The 26,235-nt window shown below is 43.5% G+C and overlaps 2 protein-coding genes and 1 long non-coding RNA gene across 8 annotated transcripts; 2 read left to right on the forward strand and 1 right to left on the reverse strand.

The window, feature by feature from the left end:
• Positions 1 to 3,575: 3,575 nt before the first annotated feature.
• On the reverse strand, positions 3,576 to 4,220 carry LOC115252106 (uncharacterized). Its single transcript, XR_003890555.1, has 3 exons — positions 4,112 to 4,220; positions 3,941 to 4,029; positions 3,576 to 3,819 (listed from the first exon to the last, which is right to left on the reverse strand). It is a non-coding gene; the product is annotated as an uncharacterized lncRNA (long non-coding RNA).
• Positions 4,221 to 5,779: 1,559 nt separating this feature from the next.
• atp5mc3a (ATP synthase membrane subunit c locus 3a) lies at positions 5,780 to 7,902 on the forward strand. The gene is made up of 5 exons (XM_003961834.3): positions 5,780 to 5,933; positions 6,124 to 6,221; positions 6,899 to 6,973; positions 7,094 to 7,284; positions 7,378 to 7,902. Exons 2-5 carry the CDS (start codon positions 6,183 to 6,185, stop codon positions 7,490 to 7,492), a joined length of 420 nt encoding a protein of 139 aa, XP_003961883.1. The 5' UTR covers positions 5,780 to 5,933; positions 6,124 to 6,182; the 3' UTR covers positions 7,493 to 7,902.
• Positions 7,903 to 8,255: 353 nt separating this feature from the next.
• atf2 (activating transcription factor 2) lies at positions 8,256 to 19,772 on the forward strand. Of its 6 annotated transcripts, none has more exons than XR_003888291.1 (14): positions 8,256 to 8,404; positions 9,053 to 9,127; positions 9,240 to 9,336; positions 9,407 to 9,525; positions 9,617 to 9,742; positions 10,311 to 10,489; positions 11,171 to 11,285; positions 12,388 to 12,480; positions 14,147 to 14,374; positions 14,526 to 14,732; positions 16,044 to 16,149; positions 16,291 to 16,402; positions 16,483 to 17,529; positions 17,732 to 18,233. XR_003888291.1 is itself a non-coding variant. In XM_029835524.1 (13 exons), exons 2-13 carry the CDS (start codon positions 9,080 to 9,082, stop codon positions 16,664 to 16,666), a joined length of 1,614 nt encoding a protein of 537 aa, XP_029691384.1. In that variant the 5' UTR covers positions 8,256 to 8,404; positions 9,053 to 9,079; the 3' UTR covers positions 16,667 to 17,653. The 6 variants fall into 6 exon arrangements, 4 of the variants coding, with proteins under 4 accessions (XP_029691384.1, XP_029691375.1, XP_029691399.1 ...); XR_003888292.1 differs by having other exon boundaries at positions 18,091 to 18,225; XM_029835524.1 differs by lacking the exon at positions 17,732 to 18,233 and having other exon boundaries at positions 16,483 to 17,653.
• Positions 19,773 to 26,235: the final 6,463 nt, after the last annotated feature.

The raw sequence follows: 26,235 nt of genomic DNA on the forward strand, positions 1-26,235 counted from the left end.
TAGCCAGTGCTTTGAAAATTTGGAATCAGGGCTTGATGGAAAGCATGTCTGATGTGATTACAAAACTTCCAGGGGGCTCTTTGGTATTGTGCGAAAAAAAATGGGAGGCAGGAAATTAGCTGCTTAATAAAAATCTATAATTCACCCTGAGAAAGGTGACCCTGACAGTCAGAATCATGCTGATAAAAATGTACTTTGATTACTGTTTAATTTCTTCGGTGATCCCTCACTACAGCCGTACCTCTGTCTCAAAACAGACAAGTCCTATTTGCCAGGTAATTAATAACCAGCCGCCGAGGCAAGATTTGGCTATTATTTCTAATATGTTGTGTAATTGTAAAAAGCACTTTTTCGAACAGAACCACTGCATTCATTTATATCTTGTTATGGTGTAAATGCTGTCCCAGAGCCCTAATTTATACAAAGTGAAGTCTGAATTTTTCTGCATTCCAATCAGTAATCTAATTTAAAAATAAAAAAAAAAGATTCTTGCTGCTATCTGAAGAGTTAGCAATTAATACAAATTGACTGTATAATTGCAGCTATACAAAACCAGTGTATTAGGCTTTCATTTGACTGTTCACTTACTCCAGTTTTTACTATTCTCATAACACGAAAAATAAGAAATCCCGACTGGTCTTTAATCGCTCAACTCATGAGCCGAGCCGTTGTGCATTTTTGCTGGGTTTTGACAGAGTCACTCCTATAAAACACCAAACGCGGATTAGGGGCAGATAGAAGAGATTGAGGTCAGAGGTCAGGCAATACATTACAATTTCTGTGGGTTCTCCGTTGGTGGCAAACCAATAAACTCAAATAGGTGAGGCCCTCTGCCATGAACAACAAAGCGCCGTCAGCCGTGCCTCCAAGGTGGAGCCTCCTGTAGGTCACTGCCGCTGCGGCTCCTGATGATATGACAGATTAACAACAACAGGTTGAGTCCTGCACCTTCGGCCGCCCACAATCTCAATTATGTCTGTCTTAATGTACACTGAACAGCCCCGATCGCAGGGCCATGGACGGGGTAAACACACTTGCAGGAAGCAGACTAGTGACAGGATAATAAAGTGCCATGATTGATTCGGCTTGTTGTGTGCCAGATTGGTTTACTGTGTAGGAGGAGTGGGGCCAGATTGTGAGTTTTCTGTTGTCTTGGTGAAAGTATGGTTCAGGCACGCTCAGTGATTACATGTAAATGTTTCCTTGATCAACCCTCCCCCACGCTGCCTTGGTCGCCTTGCACACTCCGAGAGGAATTGTATAAAACACTGTAGTGAAAATTAGACATGAATGTTATCAGTGAAGTTCATTAAAAGCATGGTTTCACTCGCACTGGTACTTTCATTAATGGGTGATTAATATTACTGATGAATAGAATGGTGAAGAAGCATTTTATAGCTGTGATTCCACAAGCTTTTTATTGGGATGTTGTATTTTATAGCAACATTCCATCACATATAATCAGACTTAAATTAATTCTGCTTTACTCATTGCTCTGGTCCCTTTCCATTTCTTTAATAAAAGACATTTACCTGGCTGATATGTTGCCAGCAGCGGCTGTTTATCTGCGCTCTCATACTGGAAAGAGAGTTAATGCATATTAATGGGGCCTATAAAAGCAACTAATTGAGCATTCCGGATCTTGCTGAGTTTGGGATCTGTGAGTGACATTACACAGCTCCAGGACCTCCACCAGACTGCCTTTATTAGCTCTCTGAACTGGGATGGAGGTCGGGCCATTAAAAGCCGGAAGGGCTCCTTCACTAAATATTGTCGTGACAGGCTCATATTTGACACCCCAAACTGTGAGCGGTGCTGAGGAGACATTTCCAGCCACTGAACAGATCGCAGCGAGGAGGAGTTAAACAGCGGATTGTCGCTTTAAAAAGTTAATCCTAGTTTAAAACATTTTAATTAAGCACAATAAAGGCGGCCATATGTGTCGCATAAAAATCAACAGCTTTCCAAATGAGCGCTGAGTAAACATCCTTTGAGTATCAGCTTATGTGTAACAAGTCTCAAATAATTTTGTTAATGATGACAAAGTATGTGTGCGCGCACTGATGAAATAAACCAAGAAATCACATAGCGCCTCTATAAATCACCATCAAACACAAGCATTATGGCTATAACATGTCAATAGGGGGCAGCGCTCTGGTATCAAGGGTTGGCCTGAATCATATTTAATTGCTCTTCTGTGTAGTGATCTGTCACTGCAGCTTGACTAGCTGGAAATGCACCATTTTTCTTTTCTTCCAAACCATGTTTACACTGTCTGTCTATCAAATCCAGCCTCCATATGCCATTTTAACAACCTTCTGTCTGCTAAATCTAACATGCATATCTTTGTTAGGTGTTATAATAAAGGCAGGAAACGGTGCATCCCAGGAAAACAGCTCAGTGTGAGGTCAGACACATCGCTCTGAAATGGGCCACATTTTTGGCTATTTTATTTCATTATTGTTATTACCAGCTAAACAGTCATTTGATTGTAAATCCCAGCAACACTGAAGTGACAAAAGTGTGCAGGTCTGTAAACCAGTCATCGTAAAGCCGCCCCGTTCAGACGCACTCATGCTCACGCTGAATTTCCTGATGCTAAACCTTTAGCTGAAGAACAGTCAGGCTAAAAACCTAGAAATACTGCAGTTCTCAGCAGTTGATGGAGCTGATAGCACCAGCAGCACAAATCACTCTCATTATTGGTCTGTTGAAAATCGTGTTTGCAAATGCTAATGTCCTTTAAATCCTACGGAGATAAAGACTCATTGCTGTATTATTCTGATTGATTTCAGTTTCAGTAATATGGTTGGTGCAGCTTCATAAAGGCTCCCTTTGCTCAGAAATAACATTTCTCAGGGTCTCTCTGTGCCCCACTCAGAATAGAAAAAAGTTTTCTGTTCCCTTCTATCAAGTCTTTAAAGCCACTGACCTGAGTAAAGTTATTTAGTCTGATACTTATTTACGCCAACAGTGTTGAAGAGGTTAAACCTCTGAAGTGGTGAAAGGTTGCAGGTATTTTTCACAAGCATATGCATCATTGGAATATTGATGGAATGTTAAAGTGTGGAATTGCATGATGTTGTCAGCTCTCAATGGCTGGAAATGCAGGTGATCTCTGTGGCAAAACCATTATTCTAAAAAACACCTAAACATTTATTTTTTTCTTTTTCCTCTTCATTTTGCAGACGGATACATAATAAATTATATGTTTATTTTTGCTTGTTTGGCATTGTGGCTGTTCCATTAGGGGGCGCTGTGGCGTTTTTTGCACAAAGCTAATCTTTCTCAAAATTAGACAAGCAAGACTCATTTACAGATGACCTGTCCTAATTATCATTATTCTACACTGTTTACCAGTTTGTGCTCAAACCAACAATTATCATCATAGCTGTATTTATTTTTCATTAATGAAATGAATAATCTATCTAATCACCTAAGCATTCACTTGTTAGATGCTGAGTTGTTTTCATAATCGCTCGAATGTTAAAGACAGCAGCTAACTTTAAAGTACTATACTAGATAAAGTAATGGTTCATCTGAAAACTGTTTCCTTGAGTTATTTTTTGAGACGCTTTCCAAAAGTGAGTTAGAAATCAGCGGTAGAAGGCAAATGAGCTGTAGATTGTGTATCCTTGGACTTGACAAAGAAAGGAGCCTCAACAGTTCCTTGCAGCATCCAGAAATGGATATTAGCATGGAGCCATCAGCACCGCTGCAGTCCCTCCCTAACCTGCTTCTCCTGTCAGACCGCCTCCTCCCTGCTTGTCAGGAGCTCCGACGAAGAGCTGTAAAAACCTTTTCCCCTCTCCTTAACAACTGCAAAACAACACGCACACACTCCGGCTGAGGTGCCTGCTTTTCTGAGGCCTTTGACAGGACGTACTGCAGGCACAAATTGTAATTCATAAAGGTTAAGGGGGTCAATGCCTTTTATTACCAGTCTGAGTGCATCCAGCTTGATGGGGCGGGCATGCAAATGGAATGTCTCAGTGTTGTATGCAACCCAGACAGTGAGTGCGTGCATGCCTGTGAATGGGAGGAAGTAAAAGGTGGTTAAAGGTTGTTGGTGGTGGGGGGGGGGGGTTGTGAGATTGGCTGGTCTTTGCACCTTCCACAGCCATGTAAGACCACACAGCCACTGCCCGGTTAATTAGGCAGTGTGACATTGACCTCAGGTCGTTAACGGCCACTTTGATATGTGCTGTCTTCCAATTAATATATTGTAAAAGTTCGTGTTATATCATACAGTTAACTCTGACCTATAGCTGGATGCATTACATTCAAATTACAATAGATTCTTACATTTGACATTTGCATGAACAGAAATACAATCAGCAGTGCAGAATTAACTATGTGAGGTTTACTTTGAAAGCTCTGCTTTGGTCTACACTCACCAAAGGTCATTTAAATAGCTTAAAGTTTGTGATTTTATTTTATGGAATGAGTGCTTAGATCAACCAGAACAACAAAAGGAAAATTTAAAAAAAAACTATATAAAAGTTTAATTTAATTTTGAATAGTTTCAGTATGTGCAGCAACGAGCCACGTTAGACTCGGTTGCTCCCTCTGCTGGAATTTTAAATAAATGACCATCAGACTCCACATCACCAAAACAATAAAACGGTTTGCAACTTTTACAGGATGTAGCACCAGTTTATTACTTTCAGCAAGGAGGCGTTTGTTAGCAAAATAAAAAAGGATTTAAATAAAAATTTCAGGAAATTTTGATAATGGGCCAAGAAACAAATGATTAGATTATGCTGTTGTCTGAGATTTGAGAAGGACTTTGGTCTTCCAAAGATCAAAGCAACCTAATGTATTATGTAGCCTTGTTTTCTGTGTGTGCTAGTACAATACTGCACCATACTATGGGTGTAAGTCTCAGTATGTGGAGAAATAAGATGCTTGGCAGAGTCAGTCAATCATCCAATAGAATTTACACAGACATCAATCATCCAAGTGATTTTCTAATTTTATTATGCTCCTGTTCTTGCTTTTGCCAGTATAGTAGTATAATGCATAATGCATCCTATGGTATGGCACAGTACCTTGAAATAAAACAATAGAACACAACCAAACATGATGGGGGGAATATAAAAGAAAAGAAAATGATTTAACTCAAATGAAAAGATCTAAAGAATGAGAAATGTTGCATTCTGTGTTTCCTCACAATAATGAGCTCACTGTTTTAGTCAGGCCAGCCGTGTGGCTTCTTGTTAGCATATAAACCAGAAATGATCATAGAGGAGGCTTCCCCGGGACCATTGTCCCTTGACACGCAGCTAAAGCAGACTCCCTGTGCTCGTTAGCGGCCCATCACAGACCAGCTGCTGTGGGGGTCATTCATCACGACTACAAATCCACCAAGTGCTGGTCAGCCTGCAAGATGCACACACAGGAGTCATCGGTCCCTTTGGGTAGCATATGAGATTCACACAACAGGTGACAGACAGGGGAGCTGCTGTTATGGTGGAGAAAATCATCCTGAAGCGCCATTTAAAATTAAAACATATTTCAGTGTAACATTTTGAATTATCTCAACCTTTGCTGGTTGCAATATTTACTTACTTTTCATTTACCTTCATTGCAATTGCAGCAACCTCTGAGAGAACGCAATCAAAACTGTTTCAGGTTTATACTAAAGTGAGACCAGTGTGATCTAACCCTAACCCTAACCCTAACAGCCCTAGCTGGAATTCAGTACAATAAGAATTTTAAGATTTATGAGTAAGGCTTATGTGGTGTATCCGCACCTTGGAGGCACGTTAACCGTACCTGACTAAGAAGAGCGACCAGTTGGGGTTGGATGTATTGCGCTGTAATCGTTTTAAATAAAGTTTTCGTCAAACGACCTTGCTCTTCATCCGGGTCTCTGCTTACGTCAGACTGCGCATGCGCACTCTTCCACTGTGGTTCGACCTCTGCAGTCGGTGAGTGTTTGAATGAGATACGAATCAGCTACAAATCTCTTTTCATCCTCTCTTTTAATGTAACATTACTTTGTATGAGTGAACACTGCATGCAGAATAGACTCACACGGAAATACGAACGCCTTTATTTTCTCTGTGGAGCATTTTTACAGGCGTTTGACCTTACTCTTCTCTGCTCTTCTTCCCTCAGAGAGACCCGGGCTTCAACCAGATTTGACCGAACCGGTTAAAACTACACAAACTTAAAAGATGTACGCCTGCGCAAAATTTGTGTCCACGCCGGCTCTGGTGGGTTTTCTTTTTCTGGAGGTCTTCTGGGAAATTTGAGCGTTGTTGTGTTGTGATATCGCTGTAAAATCAAGTGGGCCTTTACTTGAACTTGACTGCAGCTAACAGACAAGGGTATTTGCAGGCGAGGCCAATAACCCGGCAACTAAAGCAAAATAATGGAACGGCAGGTCTTCCATGCTCCTTCTGGAGCTGTTGCTGCTTCATTTGGTATTGAATCTGTTTGCCTTTAAAGAACTGTCAGGATGCCTTTGCTTTAGCTCGCAGCGGACATTTTAGCTCTTGGCTATCTGTTAAGGTCATTACAAGCTAGTTAGCTGGTTTTGGTGAAGAATTCACCTGGTGCCTTAAAAATAAAAGCAATAACAGAAGCATCAATTACCTTTTTTTTCCTTCCCTTTTTAGTTTTGCTTTGTTACGGTCATATTATCATTACCAACTGTGTACTGGTGTACAGTATTGGTAATGCTAATAGGCTGGCTTTTGATAAGTACCCACCCAAAGGATCCTGCTCTTTAAAACAGCACACGGTTTAGGGTCTGTTCTTACTAAAGTGCAATGGTTTATCAGCCCAAAGCTACGGATGTCTACAGTCCAGGAGTAGTTTGCAGTTTGCTTTGTCTTTCAGAGTTGGTGTCATTGAAGTTTGGTAAATTTGTACTGTTGTGTTCCTGTAGGTCCGTGCTGGTTCCCGGGCTCTTTACAGACCCCTCTCTGCCTCTGTGCTGTCCAGGCCTGAGATCAAAACAGAGGTAACAGAAGTGGACTTTTCATCTGACACCTGAAATGATCATCAGTCTGAGCCTCAGTGGAATTATTAATCAAGAGCTCCTTGTGCTTACCCTGTGGTTTTCTCTTTTTCTTTGGTACAGAGCAGTGTTGCTGTGGTGCCACACAGCCCCCTCTCCCAGGTCACAATGAGGGCCTTCCAGACCAGTGCTGTCAGCAGGGACATTGACACTGCTGCAAAGTTTATTGGTGCCGGAGCTGCCACAGTCGGAGTGGCTGGATCTGGAGCTGGTATTGGGACAGTGTTTGGTAGCCTCATCATTGGCTATGCAAGGTTGGTTATGATATGACTTAACCCTGACACTACTAAAACACACTTTGCTGTTTTCTGATGTGTTGACAGATGGCTATTTTTAATTGTTTGCAGGAACCCATCTCTGAAGCAGCAGCTGTTTTCATATGCCATTCTGGGGTTTGCTCTTTCTGAAGCCATGGGACTGTTCTGTTTGATGGTTGCTTTCCTTATCCTGTTTGCTATGTAAAACGTCTGTCATACAACACTTTGATTACCAATGTGACTACATGTTTTATTGTGGCTACCAAAACTGTACCGTGTTGGTGTCATGGAAATGTACATTTTCAAATCTTTCAGGCACCGTCAAAATAAAAACATGTATTGTACAAATGTAAGAAATTACGTGATTAAAATACATGTATTTGACTACTGTTGGCAGTAAAGTCGTTTAGAAGGTCATGCAAACACATGAAACGGGATTTTAGCGAATGTCATCTTTTCAGCAAAGCAGCTGCTTCAATGTGCCATTAACCAGCTTTGCTTTCATGAAACACACGTTATTGGAGTAGATTTAATATTTGGTTCGACTGCAATAAGTACTGTTACATTGCAACAAGTGGTGCTACAGTCTGTAAGTGACAAATAAACCTAGATGTGTTAAAGCTGTTTATAATGGATGTTTTTGGAGATCACCATTGTAGTTTGTTGGCCACAAAGCAGCTTTGACCAAATTTTAATACTGAAAACAACATAAACCATACTACAATAAATAATGCAGGACATGTGCAGTGCCCCTCCCACATTAGCTTTGGTAAAACGCAAATATTTTAAAACTTACAAATTGGAAACAGTGCAATTGAAGCCCAAGCATGCAATCATGCCAAAATTGTGGTCAGGTCCTTCACAAGAAGTTTATTTGGCGATACATTATAAACGTTATACAGCCTTGCAAACGTACGTGATTGATTTCACAGATCTTTTTTTTAAAAATACAATATTTATCACCATTTTAAAGATACGAAGGAAAAACTGATACAAATTGTATCTTTCGGAGAAAGTTCTAACTCTCGCTCGTGACGTGGACGGAAGCGGTCATCCAGTTCTCGCGACACTTCAGTACGGACGTGGGATTTTGGAAATCAAGGGTTGTGGCTGAGGGGTAAGTGACCACATAAACAGACAACAGAAGGGCACAAAGTGCTTGTAAAAGTCGTCGTTTTTCGCACTGTTAGAGACTTGAACCGCGTTGCATCCAAATGTTTTCGGAAAAAATGTTGACATTTCCCTTGTTTATAGTGACATTTAGGTCCAATATGGCGACGGTTGTATGTTATCGCAGAGCTCAGGCTTTTGCATGGAAGCGACTGGAACACACAGACGCACAGTTACATTTTACTTTTGTGCTCAGATAGTCATAATAATCAATCATATATTTCAAATGCGCAAGTCGATATAATTAATAACGGGTGTTTCAGTCAATAACTTTAGATTTGGACAATAAAAATACAGCATTCATGATAACCAGAGGCGTAAACATCCAAGCAGCCGCCCATCATCGATATGTATTGTCCCAATTTCTGAGTGCCCTTTTCAGAACGTTGACCTTTGTACCACCTTCAACCCGTTGTTAATTATACGATATTGGCTCTGTAAATAGGCTGAAATTGTTTTCGGGGTTATATTTGCACCATTTGTCGGCTAGACCATTGTAACATTGTACTTATGATTTTGTTACACCGTTAAAGACACTCAATCATCGAATGTGTTCAAATGTATTTACTTGATATATTTTCCTGCTTATTTTCAGACCAACATACCAGGAATTCCTTTTAATATGAGTGATGATAAACCTTTCCAATGCACTGCTCCAGGATGTGGACAGGTAATAAATAAATGCAGTGTCAGGTGTATCTCAGTACAGCCCTGAAGGAGAAGATGTGAAAAGAAGAGTTTCAACATGTTGTGGTCAGTTTTATCTTTTTCAAATCCCATAGAGATTTACAAACGAAGACCACCTGGCCGTCCATAAGCACAAGCATGAGATGACACTGAAGTTTGGCCCTGCAAGAAATGACAGTGTCATAATCGCTGGTAATCCCAGTTGTAATTATTATCACAATTATTTGTAGCTCCTTGTGTTAAAGATTTTCTTTCATTGCAGATCAAACACCCACACCTACCCGCTTTTTGAAGAATTGTGAGGAGGTTGGACTCTTTAATGAACTTACCAGTCCATTTGACCATGACTTCAAAAAAGCTACTGAAGATGATTATAAAAAGGTTTTTTTTCTCTTTCATGATGCCGAATTACTTAAAGCATTTGCTTTTCTGTTGCATCTCTTTCATGACATTATTTTGCTTTGTTTTCAAGTTACCATTGGATTTATCCCCCCTCGCTACACCCATCATACGCAACAAAACTGAAGAACCCGCGCCTCTAGAGGTGCACCGAAATAGCCCTCTGCCTCATCCTGAATCTACTACAAGTGATGAGAAGGTATAAACCTTTTAGAAGAGCTGCGTCTCACATTTTTGCTACTAACACAATAAAATGGGTGCAATGCAGACTAGTCACAGAATGAAAAGGTGGGCTGCATAACAGCATGGTTCTGTCGGTTCTGTCAAAAGCAAGAATAACCTGGCACAAATTCTGTTGAATGTGAACCATTGCTTTTTTCCCCACTTACACCACATTGTCTGCTGTGCAGTCAGTTTATTTCGAAGAGCGTCATAATGAGTGAATGGTGTTCTGCTTCGGTAACTTGCAATTTAATCTAATATTATACATGCACTGGTTTGAATTTTATTTGAATGTTTGATGAGATTTCATTTCCTTAAATTAGATTGCTCAACTTCACTCTACTTTTCAGTTGTGTGAGGAAATACCTGCACTACTGCACAAACACTCTTCATAACAAATTGGAGAACTAAATCAGTTAATAATTGTTTAAGAAAGACTGTATTATTGAAAACAGTACAGTTTATTTCAAACACAATGAGCATTTTCAGATATTGGTATTTATAAGAAGACTTTCTGCAGCTAAGGTGTTGTATGATGTTTCCAGGATTTATCCTTACAGCCAGCCTCACTGCCAACATCCACTATAGTCCATCCTGCCTCCCTCCAAGTTCCCAATGTACTTCTAGCCACCTCAGAGGCTAATGTTGTAATACAGCAAGCTCTCCCTTCACCAACATCTAGCTCTGTTATTACCCAAGTCCCATCCACTAATAGGCCTATAGTGTAAGTAACTCAAAATATCCATTTGTAAAGATCTTAGTTGGTTAAGTTTTTTTCTTTAGTTCTACTCGTGCAGTGTTGTCTCAGTGAGCTCATATTTCATGAGGCATGCCTTTGCATTGGTCATTAATTTGCACTTTGCCGAAATTGCTGCTTTTGTTTGTAGACCTCATAAGTCCCATCTTCAATGAAAACATTTTTTTTGGGGGGGGAAACATTAAGTTAAAAGTATCTGCTGATCCTTGAGCGAGAAGAATATGTCAATGAAACAGCAGCTATAAATGAGCCATGTGGATAAATTTGAAATTCACATCTAAAAAAGTGTCTCTTGGGGAAAAAAGCTGCAGTTTCAAAAAGTTCCAAATACTGCAGTTGAGCCAAATCTGAACCTGATAGTAGCTAATCTGTCACCTTGAAACTGTCATTAAAAGGAATTCTGATGTCACTCATGAGGTCTAAACTAAAACCAAAACACGTGGGCTTCAGTAAATATTACCTGAACCTACAATATGTATGTTTTAAGTTTGTAGTGTTCATTGTAGCCTTATTTTCACATATTTTTGCACCTCAGTATGACATAATGTTGGTGATATTACCGTTCTCCATTGTGTTTTTATCTATCTTGTTTTAATTACAGCATGCTTGCTACTTTCCCAGCTGATGTTTTTCCCCTCTCCCTTTTAGCCCAGTGTCTGGCACTTTCCCTGTGCTCTTACAGCTGCCTAATGGCCAAACCATGCCAGTGGCCATACCTGCATCCATAACAAGCTCAAGTGTACATATTCCAACTACAATCCCTGTGAGTATTCTACATCTTATATTCTCTATCATTGATGGTAAAATATGGTCCTAAGTTTCTTTTAGTAATGCAACATTGTCTCCATGAATTGTGGTATTCTTTACCAATTTAGAAATATCATCAACTGTTGGGTTGTTCATGTAGAAAATATCAGACACCGGACCGTCACATTACTCCACATGTTTTCTCATGCCATTATTTTCCATTTTGTTACCACCATTTGGAATTTAATACATGCAGGCAACAACTGACATCAGTATTAATGGTAACTATATTAAATGTTGGTTGTGCTCTTTGTTATTGGGGAGATTTACAACCTTGGCTCCCCAGATTGAATAAAATAATGGACTCTGAGGCAGGACTTGGCTGAGACACAGCAGGCTCTGGTCCAGGATGCTTCAATGCCAACCGTTGTACAACCATAATGGTTGCTCTTGATGTCAGCGAGAGTTGATATATGCCTTTTAATGTGTTTTGGAAAACAAATTCCAACTGCAACTTATGACAACATCTTATGTATATCGGGAAATGCTGTAAATGGAGGTTGCTGGTTCTGTTTTTGAACTCCCCATGTGGAAGCTGTTCCTGATTGTCTGTGTGGAACACTGAGCAGCAGATGATTATCTCCTGATAGTGGCACAGCAGGGAAAAAAACTTCTGTTTTCTAAATCCATGGGGACCGGGAAAGCTGCTGACAAGTAAAGGAGAGCAAACGTAAATGGGAAAACAGGAGAGACCAGGCCCCCAATCCCACAAGCACCCTTTCCCTCCCTCCTCCACCCTAGCTTATTGTCTGTGGCTGAGAGAGGAGGCCCGGTGCTGGCCTTCGTGCTCACGTCTCTCGATCCTCCCTTTAGTATCCCTGTCCATATGCTCTCACACAGGCAGGCAGAGATTCATTAGCGTGCACGCTGCATCTCCATGTGGTGCTGCCTCCACAAAATAACAGGCCATCCAACGTAATGAGGCTGAGATATGAGGAAACTCTGAGCGCCTGCCATGGCTCCGTGTGTGTTTGTGTTGCAGCGTAATGCCGCCTGCCTTTTTAATGCTGAAGACTAATTTTCCCTGTCCTGATCTGTCTCTGTATCTCTGTTGTCAGCTTGTCAGACCCGTCACCGTTGTGCCTAATGTCCCCGGGATTCCAGGACCTCCGTCGCCACAGCCGCAGCCCGTCCAATCAGAATCAAAGCTGGTATAGCTTTTTTCTCTGTATGTCAAATTTATTTCAGCAATGTCAATTATTTTAAATATAAGAGCAAAAATGAAAATCAAAGTATGAGTGTGAGCACCACCAACTTGTGTTAGATGCTTTTCTGGCAACTTACTGGTTGTTAACAGTAAACGGAAAGAAAATGAGTCCGGATTAATTTATGTACGGAGAAGATTGTCTTTGGACCTCCTGAAAAGTGACGGTTGAAGGCCAACCTTACATACAAAAGCAGCTTGATGAAGTGAGACTCCAGGACCTGTGCATGCTCACAGCATGTCCCTGCTGCAGAAATTAACAGGTAAACAGCACACGGGAGGTTTCTGTACACATGTTGTAAGGAAAGATTGATCCTCACTGCTGCGGAGGACAAGACGAAGGTGAGGGGGGGGGGGTTGTCAGGGTTCATGGGGTACAGAGATGACAAACAGAAAGACAGCATTGCTCTCAGCATGCTGCCACCAGGGCCAACGGGAGGGGGGCTGCCAGAGAGAGCCAGCTGGGGGGCATCCTGGCACATGCTCATCGAGGCACATTAAGTTGGCCTCACCCTGCATGGAACCTTTTGTTCAGCAGAATCCTGTCTGACCCACTCCCCCCTCTTCCTCCCAGCAGCTCCCCGCTGCATTCGGCTCATCAGCAAACACCTAATAAGCACGCGTCAAGAAAACAGACCCCTGCTCAACCTGCCCGCTCCCCGCCCCCACCCGGCTCTCAGGAGGCGCAGAGACGGCACTTTACAAGGACTGATGATGCTGCAAAGACCACAATAATGATAATTAACTTGCTGAATTTAGAAGATTATGCTGTTAATTAGTTGCAAAATAAAGATAAGTAATATAGTAGCAGATGGTTGAATAACACCCATGAGATAGAGGGTTATTACACTGATGAGGTTTCCATGGCAGAGATGAAATATGAATCTGACTGGCTTTTCCCTTTTTCTATGAGCCATTCCAAGAGAGTAATATCATCTTTCTGCCAGAAGTGCTCCTGGAAGGGTATTACACGATAAACTAATTTGGTAGATAGATTGGTCTGGCAAAGGTAGTTGTGAGAGTAATGTTGTCCTCTGTTTTCTCATGTAAATGTCTTCTCTCTCACTTTGTTAGCGCTTTGAAAGGCTCCTTCACTTTCACCTTGTTTGCTCAGTGTTTGATACAAGAGAAATTGGCCTGTGGATCATGGCTGTATTTCACACACCAAGAGTTTTAGAGAATTCCGCTGCATTCGTGGTTGTCAGAGCTCAATAGACTTCTTTTGGGATGGTTTTGTTTTCATTATATGCTGGTGAATTTATATTATATATTTATATTTATAATTGCTTTGCATTGCTTCTTTTATTCAGAGCTAATAAAAGTAATATTCCGTTTCTTTTCCCGATCCTCACAGATTCAGTCGTTATTGCATAAATGGTTTGACTGGTGCATAAACAAGTGTGAAAACACCACTTCTTTATGACCTGTCAATGGCAGTATTTACAGTCAAAGAATGGTGTGTTACTGTATGTTTTATGTATTTGTTCGTCAAAGTATCAGAACCACTAAGGATTTTTCATGAATGTGAGCCAAGAAGGAATATGTGGACATCGGTGCTGTTTCAACATGTTTATATATCTTGACCATCTTCTTGCTTTATTCTCTCTCTCCAGAAACTGAAAGCCACAGTGAGCCAGCCTCTTCCTCAGGTAGCCAATGAAGATGGTGAAATCCAGAGCAGCGCTGTGACCCACACGCCAGCTCCAACTTCTCCCAGTGCAGCCCCAGCTCAAGCTGCCACCGCAGCTCTTACTCCTGCTCCCGTTTCCCACCTGTCCAAGTCTGAGGAGCCTTCCCCCCATGCCCTTCAGCAGCCGGCCACCTCCACCACAGAGACTCCAGTAAGAGTTTCTGCTCAAGACAAGCAATACTGGTCAAAAAAGAGATAACATTAGCATATAATGGGGCTTCGGTACCAGTCTACAAATGCAGTGATGCTCCTAATACTTAGTATACTTTTCTGTTGTTAATCGTATTATAATTATTTTCCAGGCTTCCCCGGTGGCCCCTGCACCCAACCCTCCGAGCACAGGGGGGCGACGGCGCAGAACCACAAGCGAAGATCCAGATGAGAAGCGGCGCAAGTTTCTGGAGCGCAACCGAGCCGCAGCTTCTCGCTGTAGGCAGAAGAGGAAGGTGTGGGTCCAGTCTCTGGAGAAGAAGGCTGAAGACCTCAACTCCATGAACGGTCAACTGCAGGTAACCTGTTCCCCATCAGATCCCGTCTCTCAGAGTTACTTCCTCTGTTGTTGTCTCCATGCTCTAATGCATCCATGTATTTACATGCTCTGTGTGTGTGTCTGTGTGTGTGTGACTCATCACACGTGGATGTAAGCATGTGTACACAGACATCTCCCTTCTGTGGCGATGAAGTCATTAAAGCCGATTAAGGAGCTCCTGCGTGACAGCAGCGGCGTGCGAGCCCTTTACATCGATACATCCCTGTCAATAAAGATGTATCCTCCAGATGTCAGCTGCGCACAAGCGTGTCTTCGCTTCTGTCTTGGCAGTTTACCGAATGGCCTCAAAAATCTCTCAGGGAAAGGTGTCGTTTTGAACCTTCATTTTGCTGGAAGCAATTAGAATGTGATGCTGACAAGTTCGAAACAGTTCATGTATCTGCTGTCTCTGTTGATAAGTGTGAGCCGGGGGTGCAGCACACCGGTGTTCCAGACAATTAAGAGAGATGTGCTGTTTATTTGTTCACTGTCTTATTTTTCTGGGAAACCCAAATAAGATGTCGACGGTGGAGGAGGGGAGAGAAAGGCACGGAAGCAACCGCTTCCTTAGGGTAACGTGTATTTTAAAATCAGGTGCCACCCGTGTCATCGGCACACTTGCTGGGTTTCTGTTAAATCTGTACGAAGACAAAAAGTGGCGAATTATGTCTGTGAATGGGGATAGAAAGCGTTAACCCCAAAGATGGCAGCAGGAGCCAGGAGGAGGGTGTATTTATATGAACACATTAATCAGTTTTTGTTCAGCCTCCCCACGCCGACATGGTCCAGCTGATCAGTGGAGCTGCCGCTAATGATGCACAATTATTTTAACATCGCCCTTAACTGGCTTTTTAATGAGGTGTCAGACCAGTCAGATCACCCCCCCCCCCCACCCCCACCCCGTTCGCTCAATTTTGACTAATTCATTTAAGTTAGAAAGGTTAAGCTCAAGTGTAGTTTAGTCTGTTGTGATATTACAGATGTGAGGGCTTCTGGTTTTTAGTTTGAACAGCAGTGATAATGACGGTGCAGAAAATATGACCTGGTTCATCCAGTTGTATTTGCATCTGTTTATTAATCACCTTTGTGGATGTCACCATAGCTGAATAAATGATATCTAATGGACTTGCTGCTTCTAGACTAACAGATTGAGTTTCCCAGTCATTTCAGAGAAGACGGTGACCTTTAATTCCCGGACACTTTAAATCCAGTTAAAGTCACCTGAGGTGATGTCTGACATGACAGTCTGATGTGCACCGCCTGTGTTCTGTTCTCTCTCCTGTCCCCAAAGAGCGAAGTCACCCTGCTGAGAAACGAAGTGGCTCGGCTGAAGCAGCTTCTCCTGGCTCATAAAGATTGTCCCGTGACCGCCCTGCAGAAGAAATCCGGCTATCACAGTGAGTAATGCTCCATTATCTTCAGTCCGAGGCTTCCAGTGAAGCCCCTGTGAAAACTCCAGCACGAAGACGAGCAGGCGGCGCTGCTGATACATCAGACAGTTGTGTTTATAGGCAAGTGTGTCCCCTCTCTGGCCACAGGTGGGATTGTTCTTCATCTGGCTCCTTTAAACAATCTCCTGAAGGCTAATGTCTGCATGATGGATGCTGGGAAAGCCGATGGTCGGGTTGTCAGGAACTGGCCGAGAACACGGTGGAGTGACATTCAGTGATCTTTTTTACAAAAAGGACCCCCGTTCCCAAATTCTCGTTTAGAATGTCCTCGTTTTACAGCACCAATATTTCTTCATTTCTGAGCCTGGCCTGTTACGGCTGCGACTTTCTGGCCATAACTCACTTTGTCTCTCAGGTGAGCCATTGCGCACCAACAAGTGTGCTTCGCTGTGTTGCAAACTCCCCCCGTCTCCTACTGACAGTGAACGCCTCTGTAATGAGTTCATTAAAGCAGCTAGATTGACAGGAGGGCAGCGTGTCCCCAGCATGTATATAAACCTTGCCTCATCTCGTGTGATGATGATATTTAACAGATAAATCTTTAATATAATACTAATTATATATTACTGAAGGATATTCATGCAAGAATAAATCCAAGTTTTAAAGTTTTTATTCATTGTACGGTGCAGTATATATCTTTGGCCACTAGAGGGATGCAGGTTATATTTCTAATCGCGTTTTAGCAAATGTCTGTAATACCTGCAGAGGCATTTCTGCAGTTTCTGGCCTAGCCAGTAAGATCTTCAGAGGTTCACGCTTGAGTTTAGATGAACTGTAGTGAGCCTCGAGATCTTAATGTCTATTAGATGTGCCGTACAGTACGGTCTAGGTAAATATTTGCATATATTGCATGTCTTTTCTGGCAGCTGAGCACCCAGGAGCATGCAGCACCATTCAATTGGAATCACTGACACCCTAATTTGACTTTTGAATTGTCACTAAGGCTCATCACTTTCTCAAAAATACATATCCCATAAGACCCTTCTGCCCCAAAGACAGCAGTACCCTTCATCGTCCTGCCCAGGCGTTAACACGGGGAGAAGTGGAGTCGGGGGATTACTCCGACAGCCTGGCAAACAAGCCAGGACACGGTTTGACTTGGCACGCCGAGCTGTCCATCTGTTTACAGGGAACCCCACTTCAGGAAGCAGGAGAGCAGAACGAAGCTCTGCTGCCAGAGCTCCAGAGCGTCCTCCCAGATCTGCTCACTGTTAGGAGTCATAATGTTCACCTGAACCTCAAGGCTGATTTATTCTGAGGTTGACCTTCTGCACAGGGAAGCAGCAGAGGCCTGCCCCCCCAACTAAATCACTGCAGTGATGGCAGGTGAAGCCTTGTTTACGTCACTCATTCAATCCGTTTCTCTGTTCGTCGGAATCTGAGTTTTCCACCTCATATCAGAAAGCCAGTCATTAATTACCAAGTGCCAGAACAAGTGACTTCATATCATTAACAATATTAATGATGGGGGTGCTCCGTATTCCTGTATGAAACAGAGCATGAGAGTAGAGTCTTTTTTCCCCACCAGGATCCAATTAATTCAATGTAACTGCACAACAGCTGTTGGCATTTCAACTCCAAGTCTTCCGACTCTCCAGTGTGAGCATCATTAAAATCAGGTGCTGTAATCATCTGTCGCTGCAGCAGTTGGCAAGGTAACAAAAAACAAATGAGGATGCAGTTGGGCTGGGAAACGCTGCCACATGCCCCGCCACGGAACGCACCCTTATGATGTGGGTTTAAATTGACATTGGAGCTGTAATTAAAGGACGAGGTGCGGGAGCAGGATTATGGGGATTAATGGAACGCTTGCTTACATCTGATTAGGAGTCCATGACAGCTTTTCCTGAGCAGATTCGCCAGTCACATGACCGTTTGTCTCCGCAGTTTCCGACAAAGACGAGGAGAGCGAGGACATGTCCATCCCGGGCAGCCCTCAGAACGAGGCCATCCAGCACAGCTCCATCAGCACCTCCAACGGCGTCGGCTCCGCCTCCGTCGCCCCGGCCGCTTCCGCTCCGTCCAGTGGAGCCACCACATCAAACCAGAGCACCGAGGAGAGGCAGCCAAGGAGGGACACGGCCCAGGCACAGCCGCCCGGCAGCTGATGGTCCTGCAGCAGGGCGGGGTGTGGTACTTCCTGTGCACCCTCGCGTCCTCAGAGGGAAGGGATTGGTTCATGGCTTCAGCTCGGACCACCTGTTTATTATTCATTTTTGATGAGTTAGTTGCTTTTGAAAATGTTTTCTCTGTGATAAATGAAGACAAAAGAACAGGCACTTTAGGTGTAAGCTGTAAAAATCCATGTTTTTGCATCATGTGACTTATTTATTGCTCTTCTGTGGGGTTTTAATTTATAACCGTCCGTGAACTGTTGGAGACCAAAAGTGTGCCGTTTCTACTTTGTTAGCTTGTTTGTTTGTCGGTTTGTTTCCTGAGTTGTGTCTTCATGATGACGGTAGAAACACAGGAGTCTCCTTCTGTCATAGTTCCTTGTGGATTTTGCACATTTTGAGAAATGACGGGTTTACCTTGGTAGAGGTTCCACAGGTCGCGTTAGGTGCCGGCAGCTGTTTAGATGTAGGCTCCAGTACTGTCACACTTACACACCGGTCACGTAAACGGCTGCATCAGAACTTTTTGGTGGACTCGAGCTACGGGCGTTCCAGTTTGAATGTTGTAAATAGTTTGCAGGAGCTGAGCTGTTCCTTGCATTAACATCCCATCAGTAGTCTTGATTGTTCCTGAAGCAGTGATTGTAGGATCGCAGTAGCTTTTCCATTCCTCATCATCGTGACGGTGACTCGGTGCCATTGATGTTTTTGTACACGTTTTTACTGCAGATTAGCTTGAGTTTATTACTGTCCTCTCAGATTTTGGCTCTGATAGTTTCTGAGTAGGTTTTATACAGTTTTGCTTTCTCAGTGATCCTTTCTGGCTTCAGTGCTGAGCATCAGGCTGTTTCTACGATTGTAGTCATGAGGACTTTTTCCATTTTAATGACATTGTAAACGACATCATCGTATGTGATCTTTCTGGGTGTTGCATACAGTTTTTTACAGAGCGTTCAGGATCCAGTAGGGGAGCTCTGTGGATCACATCAGCAGATCTGATCAGAACAAGCTCACATCAAAGTGGAGTCTGCTCGTGTACATTAGAGTAACATTACCGCGTTTAAGAATCGTGAGCATTTCATTGAAATAATAGGACGTAACTCACACTTTGAAGTTGATCTGCCTTTTCACGTAGTGTACTGGCTTACTACTATGTAGTTTTATGAGAAGATAACATTTGTGTTAATGGCCTTTTTTTACATTTAATATTTTTTGTTAAATTACTGCGATGTGCCGTCTGCATGGGATAACAATTCTCCGCGAGAATTTAACTCTTTATTGAATCATGTCAGAAAAATATCTTTGAATAAGGTGTCGCTCGTTTGATTTTTATTTTTTTACATCTTTGCTTTACTGCTGATACTGTGTTTAAAGTGTACTTGTACCTTGTGAAAGTTCTGTATAAAAAAAAATTGAATTGTTGTAATAAACTTTTAATATCTCTTTAAAATCCCATTTGGCTTCTTTTCATCGCAATGAAAACGATATATTAAACAGTTTGCTGCCAGGAGCAGAAGCTTCAACGGCGTCTGAATCTCCCGGAAGTCCAAACCTGCTGCAACGCTGCGGTGTTTGCTGCCCCCCTGTGGAGCCCTGGTGACACTGCGGGGATCCGGCAGAAAATATTGTATTAGATCTGAATGATGCTGCTAACTCGGGAAAGGTTTACAATTATATTTGTGTCCACGTCCAGGTTTATAAAAGTCAACATTGTGTGGTTAAAAAAGAGCTCATTTTAATTCCCACCGTTCATGCCGGAGGGTGCCTGGAGCAGGACAGAGGACATGTTGACATAGTCGAGTCTAGACTTACAGGTTGTACACCTGAAGAGCTGTTATGAAAGGTAAACGTTTTCTGCAATAACAGCATGACTTGCATAAAAGATGTTTTAAAAAAGGGGGGGGGCAAAATAACGGCAGTGGTGCATTACCAGAAGCTGTGCACGAAAATCCAAACTTTAAATACCCATGATCATAAATTCTGCGGTTCTGATAACGCTACACTCTGTTTTTTTCGACCTTGCTGTTCACATGCTCACAGCTGATTCTTTTGCTATTTCCACCCCCTGACACCCCTCTAATATTATTGTCCAGTTAGAATAGTTTAAACAATACTCATGTCCAGCAGAGGGCGGTGTAACCACATCTATTCCTCCAAAAGAAGCGTTCATTTATTCCCTTTCAAGCATTTCCAAATTACTGTAATGAGGACGAAGATGAAGACAATACGCCTGTATGCTGAAAATGGAAATCACAGCCTTGGCTGTCTTTTTGTGTGTATATCTAATCGACGTTCAGTAACTCAAACAAAATGAGTTAAAATCTCCCTTTCATCCCCCTGACATGTTTTCCTCGCGCTGTTTTGGGACAATGGCTGTCTTCAGAATCAGTGTTAAAGTAGGGCAGCCTTGATTAGGTGCAGATCACCAAGGGCTTCGAATTGTAAATGTTAATATGTAGGTCACAGCATTCACAAATAACAACACATTTACTTTACTGCTGCTTGTGCACTAAGCTGAGAATAAAGGGTGCCGCAGCCGAGACCTGCATCACCAATGTGGAGCAAAATCTCTTCGATTTCACCTCCATGTGCAGACTGTTAATTTTGATTGTTTGATTAATTAGATCCCTGCTGGCAAACAGCTTTGCCTTATTCATTATTCACCCCACCGGGGCTTCACAGTTAATTTGATGAGGTTTATATATATATATACACGTGGATCTCAGCGCTGTCAGCGTTTAGTGAGGGGACGCGTTAACACGCTGGTGAAGATGGTCATGTGACACGAGAAGTACGGCAACATCGATAAAGACGGTTGTGTTATTTCTGATGAGTGAACAGGACGATGGCGTGGAGCTGAAGCGCCGACAGGCCGCTTCCTCCAGCTGCTCCCATAATTCGCCAGGTATTACTTTGGCCCCGAAGCACCCTGCTTCACCAGACTGGCACTTAATTAGGCGAGGATTAAGACCAAGCAGGCTCATTTACGTGAACTGTATCATAAATACAAAGCGGATCGGCCTTTTTCCTTTAGGGAGCATTGGGGTTAAAATTTAAAAAGTGCCCGGGTTCACAGGAAAACGACGCTCCGGGCCCTCGACTCCAGATTTCATGACAAAGAAGGAGCTCTCCCCCTGCTGAGGAGAGCTGTTTCAGAGCTGGTGCTTGAACCCCCCCAAATCCAGAGAGACTGAGATCAAACAGCTCGATTTACATTTAATTCAGATTATGTAAATGTGCTGGTTGTGTCCCAAACCAAACACGGGACGCGGCGCGAGCTGTCTGCAGCGCCGTGCAGAGACGGCCTCTATTGTTATTTAAATGTCAGCCTGGGCTCTGGACTGAACTCCTGATGAGGTGGAATATGTTCCCTATAGAAACCCTGATGGCCGACATTTATTTTACCCTGGCACAACCTTCGTGCCCCCTTCCTGAGCCTGCTGCCCCCCCTCCCCCGGGGCACTGGCTGTGCCTGGTGCATCTGCAGACACCAGGCCAGCGCCGCCGTAAGCTTCTGCCGTCATTAACACACATGAACCGCACGGAAAGGTCTTTAAATAGGTTTCCCATGAGACTTTGTTGACCGCCATCAGTGTTTGATGGTTTATTCTCTGCACACAAATGAGATGCTCAGGATGGAAGAAACAATCTGAAATATTCATTTTGTTTTGACACCTTACAGCTCCGAGCCTGACAGGATGAGCTAGCAGCCAACCTTTGGTTAACTGGCATGGCAGCAGCCCAGCAAGAATAACCAAATACCAGCAGCAGGCAGCCGTGCGCCGTAATCCCAGGGTCACTACGCAGAATAAAGTAGATCCAAGATTTAAACACGACAGCGACACTTCAGGGCTCCCAGAGGCTCAACACCCAGGGAACCCAGGGGGTCCCAGGGAGCTGAGTTCTTAAAACATCCAAGTCCCCCGGCCTGACGGGTCAGGATGGTCTCAGATAGTCTCAGATTGAGCGGCCCGACCCGGGATTAGAGGTCCCAGTGATGAGTTTGGGCTTTAGAGCTCAGCATCTGAGGGAGGAAAATATCAGAAAACATTCTGATGAAAACACTCATGATGAAGACGAGGCTGCTGCTTCGTGATGTCAGCTGCCACTGGAGAAAACTGCGCAGATTATTCAGAATTTTGCCTTCGATGGAACATGAGCTCCTCTGGATGCTCCTGGTTGTTGGATTCTAGGCTAAACCTGAACAACTGCAGCAGTTCTCAGATGAAAGTGGGCCTGGACCCGATGCAGAGGCCACGTCCAACATGTCGGTCTCCCCCATCTCGCTCCCACGCTGCTGAGCTGCGTCTGAGGGGAGGATCGATTTCCTCTTCTTTGTTCCCGCCAGTGTTTCAGGGCCAAAGTCGCTTGATGGTTGTCTTCTGTTTTATAATTCATGCTCATTGATCCAGTGATGGTTTCAGCAGCGGAACCTGCTTCTGATCTCGGCATCAGGAGCGTTTTACTCCTAAATGTTCTGAGAAGGCTCCTCCAGGCCTCGGCGCAGATTGACCTTCCCTCCCCAACATGCTGACACGGGGGAATCCTCTTCAGCGAGTGCTGATCGGCACAAAGCCTCATTGATCGGCCGACGCCCCGGCCAGGATCAGAGGATTGATTTCACTTATCTCACCAGGGTTTCTTCAAAACATGAATTACAGCAAACGCCATGTTTACACGCATCAGTCTTGAGATTCTCCACTGATATATTTCATGAATATCTTCAACACCCCCCCCCCCCACGCCTGCACTCTCACCAGGTTTCTCATTGTGCTCCCACCTCCGAGGGCACAGTTACGCTGATTTATCGGCTCTGCGACGATCTGGATCCCCCTCATTTGCTCCTCGATCACACCGTTGATCATTTCACAGGGCTCCATATCTCACAGCCGTTATGATCTTACGTCTCGATAGTTGCCCCCCCACCCCCCCATGTTTTAAGGTTCTCATTAATAAAAGGTCCAGCCAATGCAGCAGATTTTTATCTGCCCAAAATGAGAACGACGGGGTTGGAATTCACATTGTCTTTTCTTCCCTTTAGCGCACGTGCACGACACCAGCAGCGGCGTTCAGTAATGCTCCAGTTGCTGTTAGCTAGCAACAGCTAAAGAGCATCTGGACGCCTTCCAGCCGCCGAACAGCTGCAGAGCAAAGGCCCAGATGCACGTTATCATCAGTGCAGACGCTTCATCGCTTGGATGTTTTTGCCCCGTAATAATCGTTTCAGAGATGAGAGAGGATAACACATCGGTTGAATAAGGTTACAACCGTGGACCGTCGTTTTTGAAGGATATGGCTCCGAACTTTTCATTTCTGACCCTAAAATGAATGCGTTTGGCTCGGATCATCCGGAGCTGCTGAATCAGTCTGTTTGTCTGGCTGAGCCGGCGAGGGTGTCGCGGGACATCTGCAGAGCTTCGGCTCCTGATTCGATGTGCATCTTAATGTGGCCCTGCTGCAGCTCTGTTCGCCATCTGATTATCATCAAAGCGGGGCCACACTGAACTCCTTTTTCTCTCTGCTGCATGCGTTTTAGTACAAATCACTGATTCAATTCAAATACCTAAAATAAGTTGTGTAGATGTGGCCTGGATGGAATGTGGCGAGATGCATTTGGCAGCCGTTTGAGCTCTGAAACGCTCGGTGAGTTTGGCAAACGACCTTCGAGAAAACAGGAGGGAATTTCAAATGTGTCGAGCAGCATCGTTGTATGAAGTGTTTTTTTTTCCTTCTGTTGCTCTGAATTAAATCGATCATGACGCTCGCCGCTGCTTTTGTTCCAGTGAATTGTATTTTATGATGTCAATACATCTTTTTCTGTCCATCAAAAACCATAATGAGCCCACATCTCGCCCCGCTCCCCTTCCAGTCTATTATGGAGCTCCTGCAGTTTTATATTCTTCATCAATCACATAAAAATGAGCCCAAGTCTGTTTTTTTTGTCATAACAGCTGCATTTTCCAATTTCAAAAGCAGCAGCTCCAGCCAGTCACCCTCTAATGGGATTTCCATAAATCTACTAAATGGGTTTAAAACCAGCCTCGCCCTGGTGTGAGTGTCAAAAGCTGCAATAGGACCTTGAAGACATGGGCACAGTTTGGCAGAATTAGTTCTGTTTCAGGGGGCTTCGGCCCCGACAGGCAGCCCGAGCCTGATGAAGTTAATGGGATTAGAAGAAGCTGCTAACCCAAGATTTTACTACCCGGCATTTAAGAGCAGATCCGAGCTAATGACGGCGCCTCTCGTCGTACATGAAGGGGCGCGGGATTAATGCGCTTTATCAGATGACAGCGAGACGGCGAGGTCGCATCTTTTATTGGCGGTATTAAAGTCAGTCTTGTGATTCCTCTTCTAAAGCCTGTAAGCGGGCTGCTGTGTGTCGGCCTGGGCTGTTTGTCTGTGCTGTGTGCTGCTGACACTGGTTACCAGTGGGTTCTTCAGGCACCATTAACATCAACGCTGGGCTCGTTTACATGACCAGAACTGGACCAGATAACTGGCCTCATGGAAGCTTATGTGTTTCCATACATCCCAATAATGCAGTAATCAGAATGTTTATTGGATCTCTTTCCAAAGGCGTCACTGCACACAGAGAGGACCTCCATTATTTTCAACACATTAAGCATTTTAGCATTAGCTGTGCTAATGTGGGAGCTAACAGACCTGCAGGACAGACTATAGAATTTATACAGGAATATAGGAATTTTTACACAAGAATGAAAACAAAACAAATTAATTAGATTTACAAACACATTGGACTATCAGGGAGGAATCTAGGTGTGTTAATCTGATTATCTCATCAACCGTATTGCTGTTTATGTGATCGCCTGAATATTCTGGTCCAATTTTTATTGTCATTTAAACGGGCTGACTGGCTCCGTTCCCTCCGTAAACCTGAAGCTGCTGAAGCTTTTATCCAAGAATCTTTTAATGCTCGTTTAGTCGCGATCAAACCGATCTCATCGGGGACTCCAGGAACAAGGCAGACGTCTCGATTGATCTCATGTCACAGCATCGTCATGGCGATGACAGCACAGAGTCATCCCAGCCTGATGAGTAACATTACTAACACAAAAAAAAGCCTCTTATCAGACTAACTGGTGTAGGGGGAAGAAAGCTGTTCTCATCCATGGGAGGAAGATTGGCTGTGAGGGACATTCACTCTTATTAAAATCCTGATCTCTGCCATCTGAGATCCCCCTCCCTCGCCGCCCCGTCGCCATGATCACCGATGATTGTTTCCACTGATTAGCGGACTTGCAGCTGTTTGCTTTCACTCCAGCAATGAATTAATCATGACAACAGAGACGCACTAATCACTGTTTTAACACTCGCCCATTAAACCAATTAACGGCTGCTGGTGCTTCAAGGCGGCGCGAAGGATCCCATCAGAGGCCGAGATCATTTCCACAAGATTCCTGAGTTTCTGTTGGTTTGCTCACGTGGCTCGCTCAGATCCCAATAAGGCAATAATATTGACACACGATCTGGTTTTAGTTCTGCAGGTTTTACTTTCAAATCAATCCTGTGATTCACAGGATTATTGACTCAAATTTAATGTGGTCTTTCTTTTCAGATGAAGTGACCCAGTTACTCCACATAATCCGCAAAGCATGCTGGGAACTGTTTTAGACTGGAGTGAATCCATTAAAAACGAGTCAGTTAATTATGATCTGGTCGTTCTCTCACCTTGGAAAAATGATCAAAGCTGAGAAGCCCTTCGAAACAAACTGAATTATGGAGGTTTATCAAATCAAAATTCCACATTTGGGCTTTGGCTTAAATCCGTGTTAGTGTTCACCTCTTTATTACATTTGTGTTCCTGTGTAAACAACCTGGAGGCCTCTCTATGGTCTGTGGGCCTTTGCTGCTCCTGCGTGTTCTGCTGTTCCCAGAAGCAATAATGTGGAATTAAAGC

The sequence above is a fragment of the Takifugu rubripes genome, chromosome 1, assembly GCF_901000725.2.
Source record: "Takifugu rubripes chromosome 1, fTakRub1.2, whole genome shotgun sequence".
In the NCBI taxonomy this organism is placed as follows: domain Eukaryota; kingdom Metazoa; phylum Chordata; class Actinopteri; order Tetraodontiformes; family Tetraodontidae; genus Takifugu; species Takifugu rubripes.